This window comes from Engystomops pustulosus, chromosome 6 (assembly GCF_040894005.1).
Source record: "Engystomops pustulosus chromosome 6, aEngPut4.maternal, whole genome shotgun sequence".
Classification (NCBI taxonomy): domain Eukaryota; kingdom Metazoa; phylum Chordata; class Amphibia; order Anura; family Leptodactylidae; genus Engystomops; species Engystomops pustulosus.
This window is the reverse complement of record NC_092416.1, coordinates 106599412-106620523: the sequence shown is the minus strand read 5'-3', so window position 1 is coordinate 106620523 and position 21112 is coordinate 106599412. Positions and strand designations below refer to the sequence as shown.

At 42.2% G+C, this 21112-nt stretch overlaps 1 protein-coding gene across 3 annotated transcripts in view; it reads right to left on the bottom strand.

Moving 5' to 3' along the window:
* The window catches only part of SLC9A8 (solute carrier family 9 member A8), a 508958-nt gene that overhangs the window by 122000 nt on the left and 365846 nt on the right, over nucleotides 1-21112 (bottom strand). For all 3 annotated transcript variants that reach the window (XR_011847693.1, XR_011847692.1, XM_072110528.1), the window contains exon 13: nucleotides 3212-3323. Coding sequence is in view for 1 of the 3 variants with exons in the window: in XM_072110528.1 (XP_071966629.1) it covers nucleotides 3212-3323 (112 nt within the window). In the remaining 2 variants the exon portion in view is untranslated. The remainder of the gene's footprint in view (nucleotides 1-3211; nucleotides 3324-21112) is intronic.

Here is a 21112-nt window from a genome sequence, read left to right as displayed (position 1 = left end):
GGCTCTTCAATTACACTGTGGCACCACAAAACATTTGCAGCCAAATTGGCCTTCCAAAAATGCTATAGTACTCTGTTCTGGACATCGTTGTGTGACAAAGCAGCAGTTGACATCCCCATGTCTGGTATTGCCGTATTCAGAAGAAGCAGGGCAAAAATTTTGGCATGTATATTCCCCATAAATTCCTTCTGAATGTGTCCATTTTAGGGATAAATGAGAAAAATCGCAATCAATAATTGAAATTTCAGAATTTCAAATCCATTTTTGTTTGCTTCTGGAAAAATAATAAAGACTTCTTAAATGCTGATTCGAATAATTTGAGCTGTTAGGTTCATAAAATGGTGTTATAGGGCACTTCCAAACTGAAGTTGCTACTAAAACTTCAAACCTTCTCACACCCATTAAAAAAAATGGAAATGTAAAACAAATAATGGAAATAAAAAGAAGACCAATGGCAAAAGGTTTCTACCAAAAATAAATTGTGGTGTGACTTTTTGTCTAACAAGTATGACAATCGAAACTTTGAAAATTGTAATTTTTTCAAATTTTTACTAAATTTGTGGATTTTTATACCCCAAAAAAGGAACTGATCACCGAAATGACACTATTAACATAAACTAAAATGTCTCACGAGAAAACAGTCTTAAAATCACAGGGATATCTTAAAGCATTGAAAAGTTATTACCACAGGAAGAGACACTGCTCAAATTTCTAAAAAAAGGACCGAGCCTTAACGTACATACAGGCTGCGTCCTTAAGGGGTTAATATGGTAAAACTGAGAGAAGCCTTGCTATGGAGTAAATTGCTGTGTTTACACTTTTTAAAACAAATAAATAAAAAAAAAACATACACAGAAAAAGTTCACCAATGGTGAAATAACGAAATGTAAAGGTAATAAGAGAATAAGTAAAGGTATTTGCTTAAAAACAAGTATTGCACATTACCCTGAGGAGTAACAGAGGTTAAGGAAATGTTAGCTATAGACAGACCCAAGAGTGGACACCACCTGACACATGTTTTGCCTTGCTTCATCAGGGGTATGTGTGTATGTAGACCTATGTATGTGTCCCTTTTCCTCTGTTATTCCTCTGGGTAATGTGCTAATAAATTTTATGCTTTCTATAGTTTGGTTGAGTTTCCATTTTTTGTGCCTGTTCCACCTATTACTTGGGAACCTTGGGGACCTTTTAAATGCTTAGGAAGTCTTTGCAGGTGTTTTGGGTTAATTAGAATGCATGAAGGTTGGATGTAGAAGTAGCTGCAGTAAAGACTTTTACTTTCACTTTGCAGAATTTTAGAAGTACATGCATCTGTTGCTGAAAAAGGGAAAAGGTAATGTAATAATGCTGTATGACCCTTGTCCTGAGGCACACCCCTGTGCCTCCCTGTGCCACTGGAGCCCAGCTGTAGCCTCACTTATCTTCCCTCGCTCCAGCTGCGGTACCCACACTCTGTCGGATCTTTGTGCTTTGTGGCTTAGAGAACGCTTCCTTGTTTAATTCCTTTCGTTAATTGTGATTTCCCGTTGTGACCTCGATTCCTGTTCCTGACTCTGATTCTCTGTCGCCTGTCCTGACCTTCTGCCTCGTCTCCGATTCTGATCCTGTGCCGCCTTTCCTGACCTCCTCCCTGACCCCAGCTCAGCTCAGTCTCTGCCTTGCGATTCTGTACCGCACCTTGGCACCACCGCAAGCAAAGTCGTGCCTGCGGAGCGACCTGGTGTTATGCCGGCGCAGCAAGTCCAACCCGCTTTGCAGCTGGCTCTGGTGAACACCGGGTACCACTTAGACTCAGCTTATTTTATATCCATATAACATAACTTTCTTCCGCACAAAAGCAACAGAAAAGAACATATTATATATACATACCATAACAACAGGGAGGGAAAATCCCATGCCATTGTGGAGGGTAAAAGGGAAATCCAATTACCGGCAAGTGTAATTTTCATCATTCCCTTACGCTTCCACAGTGTCACCACAGGAGGAATAACAGAGAAAATTTCTAGGGGGGACAACAGCAGACAACACTTTCCTACCGAAGGATAGGTCATGGGCAATAGAAACGTTCAATTTATAATGCTTGAAGAAGGTAGTATGTGGCCTTTACTTGCTTTATGGGCGCACAGCGTAGTGCAGGAGGGAAGGAGGGACCTGCAGCTGCCAGGATTCTAGTTTTATTAGCTCCCTTTGTAGTCTATAAAATTTTAGCTTTTTCATTATTGGGGCCATATGATAGCATTTTTTTTTAATCTTTTTATTATTTTCACCATGGGACATGAACAAGCAATCATCTTAATGCTTGTTCATGATAATACCCTGCAATACTGATGTATTGCAGGGTATTAGCTGTGTCAGTCTAAGCACATGCATAGACTGACACAGTGCCTATAAGATGAAATTCTAGACGCCATCTTAATGGCACTGCCTTTAATGGCATTGATTGGACCCCAGGGTTTTCATAGGAATGATTAGCACCCCCAGAAGACGGCGCGCGGGGGGAGTTGATCATGGGGCAGAGACCTCTGGCAGGCTAGTTAAATGCTGACCGAGTTTAAACACCCGTGATGGGAGCCCATGCATTACCGCTGACACCCTGCCGAACCGAACCGTACTAGTACTGCGCTGGGCGCTAAGGGGTTAAAATACTAACCATGACTTACAAATAATAATTTCTTTATTTATATAGTGCCTACAGATTACACAGCTTCACAGAGCTTTCCAAATTTGTCCCTGTCTCCAATGGGGCTCACAATCTAATCAACCTACCAGTAAAAAGCTGTAGGTTTTATATATCTCTGAACTAATCAGCCAATACCGCCCGCTTCAGTCTATCCACCCTTTTCCATCCACTCTTTTCACAACCATCTCCAGGACATACTCTGGAACTCTCTACCAAAATATTCCTCACTTTTTAAGTCTTCAAATATAATCTGAAAACATCTGCATTATTTCATGTCTTAATGTAATAATTGAGAATAGAATTGATTGTACAGCACCATGGAATTAATGGTTATCTATAAATAAATAATACTTATGGAAGTTTGTTATTAAATTATTATAAGGAGAATTTCATTAAGAGATCTACACAGTTGTGTTTTATGGCTAATCAGTTTCACATTGTGTGTGTTTTGTGTCGAGGTATCATATTTACAATAGTTGAGTCATTTGGTCATTTAGCCTTCAATTTTACTTGAACAGCACAGTATCTTACCACTGAACCACATGATGAACATCATCTTTGGAGTGATCTTGTGGTCTCGAAAGAAGTTAAGCAGATAAGACAAGGGGAATATATTGACAGCACGTCCCAGAAGCACCAGCACCTGTGGCAGCAGGAACAAGAAGCATGTGAGTATTAAGTCAGAGCATGTCAGAATATACATTATAAAGATAGCTAGAAATAAATACAAAACAAATATGTATGAAAAGTTGTGCTTGAAGGTTTGTGAACCCTTTAGAATAGTCTATATTTCTGCCCTCATAGTTCAGTAGGTGGCAGTGACCCTCCCTGTGACAATACATTCCCATAGTTAGGGGGATTTATATCTGTCTTCTCAGTATTACTGTAAATTATATGGCAATTGGACTATTGCAAAGTGGGTAGCTTTATAAGAGTTCAATGAGAACTGAACACAAGGGTAAATGCTGAAGTCTACCACTTATATCAGTGTATCATTATTTTTCAAGAATACATACAAGATAAGAACAAACCTATGGAACCTAAGTTGAATTTGTATGTAAGTTGAAACTATTTTATAATTGTAGTTCCAGTTTGTTTGCCCCAGTGACAATTGAAGTTTCCAAATTTTTTGCTGTAATTTGACCAAGGATTACAGACATAGGGGCACATTTACTAAGGGTCCGAACACCACATTTTCGTCGGGTTTCCTGACTTTTTACCATTTTGCCCTGAATTGCCCCGGGTTTTTGGCGCATGCGATCGGATTATGGCGCATCGGCGCCGGCTTGCATGCAACACAAATCGGGGGGCTTGGATGTCGGACAACCAGACTGATTCGGACAAACCATGGAACTTAAAAACTAAATTGTGTCGCAAGATCAGCACTCACATGCACCGGGAAAAGGAATGTGAACTCCGGCGGACCCGACAAATGCAGGAAATTGGACGCACGATCTTAGTAAATCGCGGCAGACCTAAATCTTCGTCGGACAGCGCACAGTGGGGATCTCGACTGGACGGGTAAGTAAATGTTCCCCATAAAGTTTCATTACAGATACTTTTTACAGCTGATCATTGCAGTCTGGAACTAAAGTAAAGCATCCTGAGTCACCAAAGGTCAAAGTGGGCAGGGGGATTAGTATGTAAAAAGGGGTCGTCTGTAAGGCCCCTTCCACACTTGCGTTTTTCACGCACGTTTTCTGTGCGTGCTTTTGAATCGCAGAACTTGCATTGCACTCTGACCCATTGTAACCAATGGGTCTTTTCAGACTTGCTTTTTTTTCACGCACATCGTGAAAAATCTCGACATGCTCTACTTTTGTAAGTCACGCGCATGAAAAACGCACCATACAAGTCTATGGAGATGCATCAAAAACGCATTGCACTCTGAGACACTTGCAAGTGCAATGCAAGTGCAATGCGTTTTTCACGCATCAATTGCCATAGAAAAGATAGAGCTCAGTCCTGAGTCCATTTCACGCGCATTTTCTGCGCGTGAAAAACGCATTGAAATTGCAATGAAAACGCGCGTGAAAAACTGAGCCACTGAACAAACTCTGACTGAAAACTGATTGAACTCTGATGCAAAATGTCAGTTTTTCACTGACCAAACCCTGATCGCACCCTGATCAGACTCTGACGTGATCTGCAACGCAAGTGTGGAAGGGGCCTAAATCAGGTGTCCTTAAGTTGGTGACCACCTGTACTGGTAAAATATCAGCCCTGCTCTGTAAATAATTCAATTTCAGGGGGTACACTTCAAATCTCTCTATCTTCTAAACTATGGCACCTAGAAAAATAATTGTGATGTCATTTAAAAACAAAATATATTTCCCTCATACTCTATACAAGGAATGTATTTCTAGGTGGCACAGAGATATCCACTGTTACAGTTAGAGTCAGAAGCACTAAATGAACCCCTTCACAACTACATGAATAAATGTCATGACAGTGGCTAACTTTAAATGGCTATATCTCCTGAACCTATATTATATTAAACATGATAATCTCCCCTATAATATGATATATGGATTGTGTATGGATGCTTTAATAGGGAGCCATACAGGAGCTAAAAGAGTCAGCTCTTCTTAGTGAGCAGAGCTCACTAAGCTCGCTAAGAAGAGCCAGACTTCCCATCACTAATCTGGGATGATTACAGATCTTATCTTTATTAGTCCCAGAATGAATCCCAGACCTCTTTGCATGCACTTCTTCCTATCTCCCATTTCCCTGTACAAGAGCTGGCTTGTACAAGCATAAGGTGTGCGAAGTTGGGGAATTAGGGAGTGGCGGAGCTCATCTCTGGTGCCCCAGGCTATAATTAGTCCTCCTATGGCTAATAAAGAGAAGATGATAAAATGAGGATTCCCCACAGATGCAGCCACTGGCAAGTGAGCTCGGCTAAAACCGCTTTGTTCAAGTGGTCAATTTCCTATAAAGTGTAGTGCAATAGTACAGAAGTTAAAGCTGTTTGAAATGTGTCCCCATGCAGCCTGTCAGCAGAAGGAAGCATGGATAATGATAAGGGAGGAGGGAGCTGCAGGAAAGGGAATGCTAACAGATGAAATTTGCTACAAGATAAATTAAGATAAGATAAGCCTTTATTAGTCCCACAGTTGGGAAATTCACAGTGTTACAGCAGCAGAGAGAGTACAGTACAAACAATGTCAGAACAATAGTATTAGGGATAAATAAACAAAAAGAAAAAAGGGACAAAAAGACAACCAAAAAAAAGCAGGATACATGAACATGTGGTGCCCATGTAACTGTTAACTGCCAAGGATGTATGTAATATGTGCTCACAGTGTGACACTTCTATGGCCAAGGACATATAATATGGATTCTATGAGCCATAACTTTGAATCATATGAATCTAAAATTGTGTTTCTAGGTTAATATCTGTGGCACCTGGCACCTAGAAGCAGCTACAGCTTTCAGCTGAAAAAATCCCTGGCATCCAAAGTTATAGCCCTCCCCAGGACCAGGTTATTAGGGGGCGCCCTCCCCAAGGACCCCACCACTTTGCCCTTAAATGGCCGCCCCCCCCCCCAAGAGTGGGCGCATCGGGCACCGGCATGGCCGCCCAAATCACCCACTATGTGCCCTACCACAGGTGAAGGTAGAGGCTGCCACCTGTACATTTGTGTCTATGGCAGAGCCATAAAAAAAAGTGCACTGGATGTCGCCATCCTGGCGCCGGAGGCGCAATGACGCCATACTCTGTGCCGCCTGCAGTAGGATGCCGACATCCTGTGTGCTGTGTTTATTGCTTTACCACAGACACAAATGCACCACTGCATCCTAAAAGAGGAGGAGGTTGCCGTGCATTGTGGGAAGGGGAGAAGGTGAGTAAAGATTTTTTATTTTACTGGGGGCTTGTTAAGCATTACGGAAGACTGCAAATTTATAACTGGGGGCTTGTTAAGCATTACGGGAGACTGCAATTTATAACTGGGGGCTGTATATATTACTGGGGGGCTGTATACATTACTAGGGGGCTGTATACATTACTAGGGGGCTGTATATATTATTGGGGTTATATATTACTGGGAAGCCTGTATATTACTAGGGGCTTTTTATCTATTACTGGGGACTGTATATATTACTGGGGGGGGGGGGGGCTGTATATCTATTAATTACTGGGGGACTGTATGTATCAATTACTGGAGGCTGTACATTAATGAATTACTGGGGGTTGCATATATTTTATTACTGGGACTGTACATTTATGAATTTCCAGTGTGCTGCATATATTAATTATTGGGGATGCATATATTATTACTGGGGGCTGTATATATTATTGCTGGGGCTGTACATTTATGGATTTCCGGTCTGCTGCATATATTAATCACAGTTGATGTACATTTATGAATTACTGGGGGCTGCATATTTATGAATTACTGGGGGCATCTATCTACAGCAGCCAGATCATGGTTCCCTTTATGTTTTTGTGCATGAGGCCTAAGAGGGTTTGTCTTACATGGATTACTGACTAAGGGGGGACCCTACCTATTACATGGATGCTTAATGTGTACTCTGTATGGACTATATTCTGTGGGGGACCAACACCAGATTTTTTACCGAGGGTCCCCACCAATCTTAATCCTGCCCTGGTCCTCCTCCACTAGCTTCTTACCCAGATAAAGTAAATGTTGACTTTATCTGAAGCTGAATTTTAGAAAGCCCAAACTATTCATTATATTAACACTCTCCTATCTCCCACCCAGAACAATTTTTATGTGTTGAGTGATTGTTTTATGAAATGCACATTCAATCCTAATTGCCTAATGTGGCTACATATGAACACCACCCATAACTTGTCCAAAAAGTTGCATGCAACATGAGAAAACACGCACATATTCCGGAATATAGTTTTCAATTTTATTAAAATTCCGATGAACCAGAGAAGGTTCCATTATAGCACTGCTAATACAATGGTGCACATATTCAACAGGTCTGAAAGTGACCTTTGTAATCTCATTAGCTTGGTTTATAGATATATATAAAACATGCTGTGAGACACTGAAGGGGTTAACTGTGGATGGGCGGTATGTTTCCCCTAGGTTTTGCTATTATGCAAGGCCTTAGTGCTGAGGTTGTGTTGTCCAGCACCTTGGACACAGGTGGTGGGAACAGCCAATCAGGCTAATAAAGCCGCTCAGCAGAGCTCAGAATGTGGTCTCTCTCTGGAAGGAGGCTGGAGAGCACACAGCACTGACCTCTGTGCCTGGAGCAGCCAAGTGATTTTGTTAGTGGTGAGTCAGAGAACCATTGTTTAGTTAGCACCCTGACGGGTAGGATATTATTTTGTTTTGATGCCTGAATGTGAAGGCTGTTTTATTTTGATTCCTGCTGAAATAAACACAGGCTAGACCTGTTTTGGACTGTACTTTGGTGTCACTGTCGTGAACTGCATCACAGCACCCCGCTACCACGGTCTCTACTGGGCCAAATCTCCCACAGATGGTGTGCGGATATGTATATATGCGGGCAGCTCAAAAAAGACACACACCTGAAAGGCTGGCTACATCCTGCAACATTGCATGGCCTGGGTGAAAGCAGCAGGCAAAGTGCAGGATAAAGCCAAGATGGAGGACTTTATTAAACACCTGCAAGAGGAGGCCAGGGCTAATCGACAGCTGCAGCAAGCCTTGCTCCAGCAGCAGGAGGAGAGGTCCCGCCAGCAGCAGGAAGAGTCCCAGGCCAATCGACAGCTGCAGCAAGCCATGCTCCAGCAGCAGGAGGAGAGGTCCCGCCAGCAGCAAGCCATGCTTCAGCAACAACAGGAAGAGTCCCGAGCCATGTTCCAGCTGATGATGGAAAAATTTTCTGGCGTTATGGCAGCACCACAAGCGATGACTACTGAGGGGTCCCATACTGGTTTGCAAGGGTACCCAGCGTTCCGCACGGGCTGCAGTACAAAAGGCTTTACAAAAAATGACGACGACTGACGACGTGGAGGCGTATCTCGCGGTGTTCGAGCGAGTAGCTGAGCGAGAGGAGTTACCGGCTGAGCAGTGGGCAGATGTCCTGGCACCGTTCCTGACAGGCGAATCGCAGAAGGCTTACTACGACCTGAGTGAAACGGAAGCCCGTGAGTACCCCCAGCTAAAGGCCGAGATTCTGGCTCGTCTTGGGGTCACCATTCAAGTTCGTTCCAGTCGGGTCCACCAGTGGGCTTACTCAGAAAAACTACCCCCACGCTCCCAAATGCATGACCTGATCCATCTTGTCCGGAAGTGGCTACAACCAGAGGACTGCTGGGAGGGCACTTAGGTGCTGAGAAGACCCGAGAGAGGATCCTGCAAGGAGACCTGGGAACAGGAGAGGACCCCCCACCGTAGTGTGATAGAACACGTCTCCCTTATGCAGGACCGCATAGCGGCGGTAATGCCCCTTGTAAAGGAGCACATGACAAGGGCACAAGAGGCCCAGTCTAGGGTCTACAATAGGTCAGCCGGACTCAGGACCTTTAACCCAGGCGACAGAGTGCTAGTTCTTGTGCCCACCGTTGAGAGCAAGTTCTTGGCAAAATGGCAAGGACCATATGAGGTCATGGAGAAAGTGGGGGAGGTAACCTACAAGGTATCTCAGCCGGGGAGGAGGAAACCCGAACAGATATACCACGTGAACCTCCTAAAGCCATGTAGGGAAAGAGAGTCCCTGATGGCCGTGGGAGTAGAAAAAGCGTCTGTCCCCAAGAAGGGGACACCGGAGGTAGGTGTACCCGATGCCAAGGTGCCTGAAGTACGGATCTCGGAGTCCCTCTCCAGGGCCCAGATTCAGGAAGCGAAGGAGTTTGTGCTCCGAAATGTGGATGTGTTCTCTAAGTTACCGGGACGTACTTCAGTCATCAAGCATGACATCATAACCGAACCCCACATCCGGGTACACCAAAAACCCTACCGGGTCCCTGAAGCGCGCCGGCTTGCCATATCCGAAGAAGTCAGGCAGATGTTAGACCTATTGTGTTGAGTCCTATTGTGTTGATTCCCAAACCTGATGGTTTTAGGAAGTTGAACGAGGTGTCCAAATTTGATTCTTATCCCATGCCCAGGGTTGACGAGTTGATAGAACGACTTGGACAGGCTAGGTTCTTCTCCACCCTTGACCTGACGAAAGGGGCAGGTACCCCTTACTGACAGGGCCAAAGAGAAGACCACTTTTGTTACCCCTGACGGGCTTTTTCAGTACGTGGTACTCCCCTTTGGGCTACATGGGGCTCCCGCCACATTCCAGAGGTTAATGGATCTCGTGCTAAAACCTCACCGGAGATATGCCTCGGCCTACCTGGATGACATCATAGTTTATAGTAACGATTGGGAGAGTCACCTGGCCAAGGTGCAAGCAGTGGTAGACTCCCTGAGGGCAGCAGGGTTGACAGCAAACCCCCAAAAATGTGCACTGGGTCTGGAAGAGGCCCGTTACCTGGGGTACCGTATTGGGCGAGGTGTCATCAAACCCCAAGTAAATAAAGTGGAGGCGATCCAGCAGTGGCCACGACCTATGAGCAAGAAGCAAGTGAGGGCTTTCCTAGGCATAGTGGGCTATTATCGCCGATTTATCCCCGATTTTGCTACCATAGCGGCACCCCTGACTGACCTGACCAAGGGTAGCAGGGCGGAGATGGTAAAGTGGAGTGAAGAGGCTGAGGGGGCGTTTCAGCGACTTAAGACGGTTTTGTGCGAGGGACCGGTACTGATCACCCCTAACTTCACCAAGACCTTTATTGTGCAGACTGACGCTTCTGACGTGGGCTTAGGGGCTGTCCTGTCCCAAGTAGTGGAGGGTGAGGAACATCCTGTGACATTCCTGAGCCGCAAGCTCACACCCCCTGAGAAGAACTATAGTATAGTTGAGAGGGAGTGCTTGGCGATAAAATGGGCTCTGGAATCCCTGAGATACTACTTGATAGGGCGACAGTTTACACTAGTGACTGATCACTCTCCCCTCACCTGGATGAGTCAGGCCAAAGAGAGGAACGCCAGGGTCACAAGGTGGTTCCTAATGCTGCAGAATTTCAAGTTCACGGTGGAACATCGAGCAGGAAAGCTGCATGGGAATGCCGATGCCCTGTCTCGTACCCACTGTCTGATGGCCAAAAGTGTTCGCCCCCACAGGGTCAAACAGAGGGGGAGGGTATGTGAGACACTGAAGGGGTTAACTGTGGATGGGCGGTATGTTTCCCCTAGGTTTTGCTATTATGCAAGGCCTTAGTGCTGAGGTTGTGTTGTCCAGCACCTTGGACACAGGTGGTGGGAACAGCCAATCAGGCTAATAAAGCCGCTCAGCAGAGCTCAGAATGTGGTCTCTCTCTGGAAGGAGGCTGGAGAGCACACAGCACTGACCTCTGTGCCTGGAGCAGCCAAGTGATTTTGTTAGTGGTGAGTCAGAGAACCATTGTTTAGTTAGCACCCTGACGGGTAGGATATTATTTTGTTTTGATGCCTGAATGTGAAGGCTGTTTTATTTTGATTCCTGCTGAAATAAACACAGGCTAGACCTGTTTTGGACTGTACTTTGGTGTCACTGTCGTGAACTGCATCACAGCACCCCGCTACCACGGTCTCTACTGGGCCAAATCTCCCACAATACCTTTGTGAAGCCCATAGCTGACAGCCCTGTAACAGGGGAAATAGAAGGAGCCACAGGGAACCCCACAGGAATAACACCCTGGCTGAGGAGGGAAGGAGAAGGGGCAGAGGGAGACAGCTTAACCCATGCTGCATCACCCTGCATTAACCCCCAGCAGCCATACCTCTGAGATCCGAGCTCTGTCACATGCTGAAGACAAGTGTAGCTGGCTTGAACTGTGCACAGGTCTGCCACCTGCTAGTCATTTTTAGGTACTGCATTTGATCCTGCGCCTTATACTCCAGTGCACCTTATATATGAACCTAGATGTCCTAGCAGGCATTTATTAGAGGTGCGCCTTATACTCCGGTGCGCCTTATAGGCCGAAAAATACGTTATGCTTAATTTATGCCATAATTTCAAAATTGTCAAAATTTTACAGAAATGCCTGGCAATGAATGTTTAATTGCTAGACATGATTGATTGCATGAAACCAGAGAGCACAGACCTCATACTATGGGATAGACGCACAAGGCAAAAGCATGGGATTATTACTGCAGGCATAGTAGTAAAAGCCAACTGGACTGTTGCCTGCCTTAAGAAAAAAATGCCCTTTCATTACAGTCATGGCCAAAAGTTTTGAGAATCACACCAATATTATAATTTTCACATGAGCTGTTGCCCTCCGGTTTTTATGTGGGTTTGTCAGATGTTTTTATCACATACAGAAATACAAGTGCAATCATATTATGAGTAACAAAAGCTTTTGTTGACAGTGTTAAGGAGATCGCACTGGTTTTGGACGCCATCTTGACTACTGTCCACCATCTTAAGTATTAGCCAAGGGTCACGCTGGGGGTCAAAGCACTGTCCAGTTAAATTCATAATTCAAACTTCATTTTATGTAACCTGTTTGCTGGCCTGCCAACTAATTCCCTTTGACATTTAATGAGAAGCCAGACTGTCCTTCATCTTTAGTTCAATATTATGATTCTAGAGTCCACTTATCTCCTTCTGGCAGAGGAAATTAGTATAAACAATATCTGTGTACAAGGTCCCTTAGAACTGAGCACAATTAATTAGTTGTTTCACGCCTCTTTGATGACTCTTCTGTCTGTGATGTTATGCATTTGGAGATATTAAACGGGAGAAGATCTGACGTGTGTCTCAGTTTTTATGTTCAATCATGAAAGGGTTAAATAGGACTCACCTTACAAAAGCCAAGAGGGCTGTTGGGGCCCTGCATAAAAAAATCCCTATCAACAGTTAGAATGAGTTAATGCAGCAAATCAATATTTGCAGTGTTAACCCTTCTTCTTCAGGACCTCTGCAATTCGCTCTCAATCAACTTCTGGACCAAATCCTGACTGATAGCAGAGAAAAACAGGAAAAAATATCTCACGTTCCCTTATATCCAGAACCTTGCTTTGAGGACAGTGGAGGCTTGTTTGGAGTGCCCACGTGTTACTTGCTTGTTTGTCCAAAAAAAGTCCAAGTAAGAAAGAGTATACATGGCACATCCCATAAAACTTCAAAACTTTATTCTTCTTACATTAAAAGGTGCAGAAAAGGTAGCATGTAGGTAATACTTTGTGCATCATTAATTAAAGCTGTTACAGTGTCCGTAATGTTTGTAATGGTTACATGGGACAATCTCCAGCAGAGAGTATATACAGGTAGAAAGTAAATGCAGTAAAGGGAAAAAGGACAGAAAACTGTTTATTATCCTAGATGGAAAGAAAATAAATATTTATGTATGTATTAACCAGCCAGTATTGAATTAATACTACAATGTGTTGACTGGTTAGTATATATAAGATAAATCATTTTTAGAATTCATACCTTTTGAATACCTGGAGCCGAACGCTAAAATCCAGTATGCTTCTTGTCTGAGGAGAAATTTCCTCCAATCACCCCCTCGGGCTGGACGAAAAAATTTGTTCCATTCCGATGAAGCGGAGGGAGGAAAAGTTTTGATTGTGGCATTCTATAAAATGTTTAACTGCTCCAGAGGCATTAGTATCACCATTTTTAATGTTTGTAATGTGTTGGCTGATTCTAGTTTTTAATTTTTGAGCTGTGCACCCTACATATATGTCAGTACATTGAGTACATCGTATTGAATAGACTACGTGGTGGGAGTCTCAGTTCATAAATGCATTTATTTTTTGTGTCTTGTGTGGGTTGATGTTGAATTCTAATGTTTTGTTGATTGCATACTGGAATACATTACAGCGTGACCCCCACATTTATAGAATCCTTTCACTGACAGCCAAGTTTTGTCTTGGGGTTTGGTTTTAATTAAACTGGGGGATAAAATGTTGGCTAACGTTTGTCCTCTCTTAGCTACACATCTGTGTCCTTCCTTCATAATTTCATGAAGGATGGTGTCCTGATTTAACATGGTTTATATATTTTTGTATTATTTTCTTAATCATGTTGTATTGGAGACTGTATGGGGTACTGAAAGTTGGTATGCTTTGTGTATTCTTTTTTGTTTCCATAATATTCCCTTTTTTGTCAATAGTTTGGTTCTGTCAATTTTGTCAACTTTTTTACGTGCATTTTCTAGAATGTGTTTGGAGTAACCTCTTTTAGTTAATTTATGTTCTATGTTTTTAGTTTGTTGTTGGAAACTGAAATTTTCAGAGCAGATTCTTTTTGCACGTAGGAATTCACCATAGGTTATGGCATGTATGGTTTGTGCAGGATGACAACTGGTTGCAGACAATATTGAATTCCCTGCTAATGGTTTGGTGAACATATTTGTGTTTACCTGGTTGCATGATGGTACCGCTGTTAAAGAAATATTGAGAAAGTGTATTGAAAGGGATGGGTCTTCGTGAGTAAATTTGAGATTAACTTCATTGTTATTGATGTATGTTACGTATTCTTGGAATGTTTCTTTTTTACCTTGCCACACCAGGATGACATCATCTACATATCTACCGTAAATTACAATGTCTGAAAGAAAAGGGTTAGTGTAGGAGAAGATGTATTGCTCTTCCCACCATGCAACAAACAATATTGCTAGAGACTGTGAGAATTTAGACCCCATCGGGGCTCCACAAATCTGTAAAAAAATTTATTGTTGAACATGAAAAAATTGTTTTTCAGTAAAAATTCAATGGCTAGTACAATGAAGGTTTGAAGATTGGGATCATAGGTGCTGTATTTGTATAAGTGATACTGGATGGCATTAAGGGCTGCATGGTGTGGGATACAGGAATAAAGATGAATAACATTGCATGTTACAAATAAATATCTGTCAATCGCTTTGTAAGATCTATTACTGTCAAAAGACATTTTTTTTTTCTCAAGACCCAAATAGCCCAATTGACAGTGTCCCCATTATGAATGTCACTACAAATGAATTTTCAGGACTCACATTCATAGAACAGAATGCTCTTATGACACTACATGAACTAAATGATGTTAATGAATTTTCCAATGTTCACAGTAATGATATTCATTTTTCTTTGCCAAATAATATGTTTTACCCTCTAAAATCGAGATTTACAGTATTAGATCATTTTCAAAGTTTAATCGAACAGGAGTTACATGAGCTCAGCAATAAAATTACTACTGAACAGTCATCACACCGTCAAAATTTAACCATCCAACAATTTAAGGTATTAAATGCCCTAAAAAAAAATGACAACGTAGTAATCCGCAGATCAGACAAGGGGGGGGGGATCAGTTGTCGTATTAGACACCAATCTATACATTCAACTAGCCCAGGGGTAGGGAACCTATGGCTCGGGAGCCAGATGTGGCTCTTTTGTTGGCAGCATCTGGCTCTCAGACAGATCTTTAATAAATAGTGATGGCTGCTGTGTGTCTTAGACTGATCAGTGGACACAGGCAGCGATGTTACCGCAGCCTACGTCCTTTTTACGACCCAGGTGCCATCACCTGGGTCAAAGAGAAGAGCGTGGGAGCAATGAGGAGCTGGCTGCAGGGAGCACTGGTAAGTGAATATTCTTTTTTTTTATTTTATTTTTTTTTATTTTGCTGTGACCACCTATCTACTGGCAGTATTTGCTGAGGCTACCTATCTACTGGCGGTATGTGTTGGGGCTACCTATCTAAAGGAAGTATTTGCGGTGGCGACCCATCTACTGGGGGTATGTGCTGAGGCAACCTATATACTGGGAGGCATGTGCTGTGACTACCTATTTACTTGGGGGGCATGTGCTGTGGCTGCTGTAGCTACTTATTTACTGGGAGTATGTGCTGTGACTACCTATCTACTGGGAAGCATGTGGTGGGTGTCAGGATTTTAAGTAGTGAACTCCCTGAACCACCACGGACAATGATGTAAGCCGACAACTGGGACCGGAATCTAAGTGGCACCCGGTCTTCACCAGAGCCCGCCACAAAGCAGGATGGTCTTGGTGCAGCGTGGTACCACCCGATTGTTCCACAGGCGTGACTTGTCCACGGTGGCAGCCAAGGTCAAGGTACAGGATCACTAGGCAGTTTCGTGGTCAGGAACAGGCAGATGGTCAAGGCAGGCGGCAATGATGCGAGGTTGGGGGATGGAGAAAGAGATCAGGGCTGGCAGCGAAGGAGCAGAATCAGGAACAGGTCTGGGGTCATATTGGGAGGTCAACACTTTGGAAGGAAACACTGTGGAAAGCTTCCTTATAGGCATGAAGCACTTAGATTCGGCGGGGAATGCTGGGAACTGCCGGTCTTTATAGGAACCCGGGAAGTGGGCAGCGCCAATCAGCAGCGCACTGGCCCTTTAAATCTGCGAGTGCCGGCTTGTGTGTGCTGGCCAGCCGGGATGGGAGCCAGAAAGTGGTGAGTTGAGTGAACTCTACAAGGGGTGCCACCACGGAGAGGGGCACGGGTGTGCCGTAGATCGCAGGGGCACCCGTAACACTGGGACTACCTATCTACTCGGGAGCATGTTCATATGGTATGGCTCTTATGGAATAACATTTTAAAATATGTGGTGTTCATGTCTCTCTCAGCCAAAAAGGTTCCTGACCCCTGAACTAGCCCATTCTATTCTAAATGACACTTCAACATACTGCAGGTTACCTAGTAACCCCACTGATACTGTTAGAGGGTCCTTAAATCATATTATTGCCGTGGGTATTGCATTAGGAGTGTTAGACCAAAAGATAGCTAAATATTTAGCCATTGAAAACCCTTGTTTTCCAATTTTTCATGGATTTCCATAAATCCCTAAAGATGTCTTCCCTCCGCCCCTACGTCCCATCATCTCAGGCATCGGGTCCCTCAACGAGAGACTCAGTGCCTGGGTTGATGCTTATTTACAACCCCTTGTTCTGCGTATCCCAGGATTTCTTAAAGATAGTACAGATGTTCTCAAGATGTTCAACAAATTTGTTTGGCAGGACAGATATTCATTTGTAACATGCGATGTTATTAATCTTTATTCCTGTATCCTACACCATGCAGCCCTTAATGCCATCCAGTATCACTTATACAAATACAGCACCTATCATCCCAATCTTAAAACCCTCATTGTACTAGCTATTGAATTTTTACTGAAAAACTATTTTTTCATGTTTAACAATGATTTATTTTTTTTTTTTACAGATTTGTGGAGCCCCGATGGGGTCTAAATTCTCACCGTCCCTAGCAATATTGTTTGTTGCATGGTGGGAAGAGCAGTACATCTTCTCCTGCACTAACCCTTTTCTTTCAGACATCGTATTTTACGGTAGATATGAGGATGATGTCATCCTGGTGTGGCAAGGTAAAAAAGAAACATTTCAAGAATACGTAACATACATCAATAACAATTAAGTTAATCTCAAATTTACTCACGAAGACCCATCCCTTTCAATACACTTTCTCGATATTTCTTTAACAGCGGTACCATCATGCAACCAGGTAAACACAAAAATGTTCACCAAACCATTAGCAGGGAATTCAATATTGTCTGCAACCAGTTGTCATCCTGCACACACCATACATGCCATACCCAATGTTGAATCCCTACGTGCAAAAAGAATTTGCTCTGAAAATTCCAGTTTCCAACAACAAACTAAAAACATAGAACATAAATTAACTAAAAGAGTTTACTCAAAACATATTCTAGAAAATGCACGTAAAAAAGTTGACAAAATTGACAGAACCAAATTATTGACAAAAAAGGGAATATTATGGAAACAAAAAAGAATACACAAAGCATACCAACTTTCAGTACCCCATACAGTCTCCAATACAACATTGATTAAGAAAATTATACAAAAATATATCCCCATGTTAAACCAGGACACCATCCTTCATGAAATTATGAAGGAAGGACACAGATGTGTAGCTAAGAGAGGACAAACATTAGCCAACATTTTATCCCCCAGTTTAATTAAAACCAAACCCCAAGACAAAACTTGGCTGTCAGTGAAAGGATTCTACAAATGTGGGGGTCACGTTGTAATGTATGCCAGTATGCAATCAACAAAACATTGGAATTCTACATCAACCCACACAAGACACAAAAAATAAATGCATTTATGAACTGAGACTCCCACCACGTAGTCTATTCAATACGATGTACTCAATGTACTGACATATATGCAGGGTGCACAGTTCAAAAATTAAAAACTAGAATCAGCCAACACATCACAAACATTAAAAATGGTGATACTAATGCCTCTACCAGCACTGCAGAGCTTGCTGAGGAATGGCAGGAATGCCATTTTATAGAATGCCACAATCAAAACTTTTCCTCCATCCGCTTCATCGGACTGGAACAAATTTTTTGTCCAGCCCGAGGGTGTGATTGGAGGAAAATGCTCCTCAGACAAGAAGCATACTGGATTTTAGCGTTAGGCTCCAGGTATCCAAAAGGTATGAATTCTAAAAATGATTTATATATACTAACCAGTCAACACATTGTAGTATTAATTCAATACTGACTGGTTTATACATACATAAATATTTATTTTCTTTCCATCTAGGATGTAAAACATTTTTCTGTCCTTTTTCCCTTTACTGCATTTACTTTCTACCTGTATATGCTCTCTGCTGGAGATTGTCCCATGTAACCATTACAAATATTATGGACACTGTAACAGCTTTAATTAATGATGCACAAAGTATTGAACACTGAATCTCTATTGTTACAAGGTGTCAACTTGCTTTTCACACTGTTATGGAAATGTCTGCAGGTCACAACATGTGTTACATTGTTTGATATGCAAATGTTTGTGGCTCTCAGTATGTGTTACATTGTTTGCTAAACGATTCATGGCTGCTGTCAATGTGTCTGTAGTTCACACTGCTACCAGTGTGTTTCTTCAAACCAGATATGACACATTTAATTAATCAGGTGCATGTAGGCATTTAACTGCATACTATTGTTTTTATTCACACCATGACTAAGGCTTGAGAGCAAGCTGAAACGTGTAGTTGGATTACCTACATGCTACCTTTTCTGCACCTTTTAATGTAAGAAGAATAAAGTTTTATGGGATGTGCCACATATACTCTTTCTTACTCTGACTGATAGCAGTCCATTCTTGCACAATCAATGCTTGCATTGCTTTAAGTTGAGTTTGTATGTAAGTCGGAACCGTATACTTTATTATTGTAACCCCAGTCAAAATGTTTTTGGCCTCTGTGACAATTTTAAAAATGTTGGATTCTCATAAGGATAACCAGGATTAACAATAAAGCTTAATTGCAGACACCATTGATAACTGTTATGGCTGTTTATTGTAGCCTGGGGCTAATGTACAGTAAATTACCAGAATCCAGAGGTCTGTTTGTAACTAGGGGTCGTATGTAAGTCAGGTGGTCTTAAGTAGGGGACCGCCTGTATCTGCTAATTACCTTTGTAATGCATGGGTCTGTATATTTCTCTATTTTCTGTCCTAACTGATTGAATGTTCATCTTTGCCCTTCAAAGCAGTGCGTTTTTCTCAGTTTAGAAATTGCCCCCCATCTGTTAAAGGGGTTGTCTATATTCAGCAAATCATTCATATGGTTTGTGTAAGAAAAAGTTATCCAATTTTCCAATATACTTTCTGTATCAATTCCTTATAGTTTTCTAGATGTCTGCTTGCTTGCCTACTATAGAAAGCAACTTTGTTTACTTCCATTGGATAGAAATCTGTCCAAGTGATTTGATGGACATGTGCATGAACCATTATTATCACAGATAATAAGTGATAGGAGCTGTGTGATAATGGCTCGTGCACCTGCATGTGTATCACATCACATGGACAGATTTCTATACACTGAAGGTAAAAAAAAAGCATCTAGAAAACCGTGAGCAATTGATACAGAAAGTGTATTGGAAAATTGTATAATTTTCCTTACACAAACTATATAAAATATTTGCTGAAAGTGGACAACCCCTTTTAGTTTCCTAGAATAATTGCTTTCAAAGCTAAATTAGGGCTTGGTCTCTTGTCCCCTCTGGGTATTAATTTAGTGGTAGTATGGTATGCTTGCACTGTATAAGTATGCTGCAGTTATGTATTTCAGTAAGACAGGGCTAGAGAGAGAAGCTGGCAGAGAAAAACTAATAATTATCTATTTCTAAATATATGGTTCAAGGTGCTTATAGTAAGGGAATGGGGCAGCAATAGCTGCAGGACTTTAAAGGTACAGAAGTGGTTTAATCTCTCTTTAAAGGTAAAATTATTAATCCTACATATTGATTTTGAAATATTAATTCATTTATTTAATGATTTGTTTATTTGGGTTTTGTTATTTTTTATATTTGCTGTTTTTAAATTTCCTGTCATTAGGGGGGAAATGTTCATTGTTATGATATGAAAAACTCCCACTTTGGCTACTCGCTAGTCAAAGGAGAGAAGATTAACTTTATTATTATTATGTACAGTATCTGCGATATCTCCATTTTATAACGAGTAACATGTAATCGTACTGGTGGTTGTTTGGAATATTTGATGTCATATGATGTACATGATGGGGGACTGGGGATGGGGGACTGTGTGCGGGTGAGCCTGAGGGGCTCCAGGCTCCACAAGTGTTGATGAAGCCTTGGGCCCCTTGACCTTATTTGTATGCAATTTTTCACCCTGGTGGTAGATGTCCTTTAAATGTCCACATTCTCAATAAACACTTTAACCAACCTTAAAAAAAACTAATAAAAGATATGGTTTAATTTACATGCCTACCATCCAACTATTCCACCAGTACCAACGATCCACATCAATGCCTCACTTCTCCACCAGGGGCCTTAGTAGGAGAGGCTGGAGGCCCATAGCAGATTTCTGCATTGGGTACCGACTTATTTGCTGCGACACTCGGAATCAGAATACAGCTAACGCCGATTACAGCTACACTCAGGAAACACCAGATAGCCTACAAGTGGGGATTCCCTACAAAATTACTGATTTCATGCAACAGCAACATCTCTGTGGTCAGATCTGTGGAAGAAGGATCAATTTTATTGAAAAAATGGGACATACCTATGTTCGATAATCTCTTCAATGAGAGAATCCCACCATCAACCATTGCAAAAGATTGTGTGACGTTTCGGCCACAAGGGCCTTTTTCAAACACTGTAAACCGAACATATACACAAAATCTATATTTCAGCAATATTTACTAGTGGATACAAGGTACATATAAGTGGAGCAATCCAAAGGACATCAATATTATCTCTGTGTGATCAGTTGAACGCTGTCATAGTTTATGGTCCTCAGAACAAAGTCCATCAACAAGTGTAGTTAACATCAGTATGAGTACATGAAACTTGTAAACTTTCAGTGTACTAGAGTAAGCATAGTTGTGCAGACATACATCAGAAAAATCTAGAATTAAAGAGAAGAGGTAATGCTTACCAAAGCTGTCTACAAGAGTCTGTCTGGATGCTGGCGCTAGGTATCGTGCTTGCTG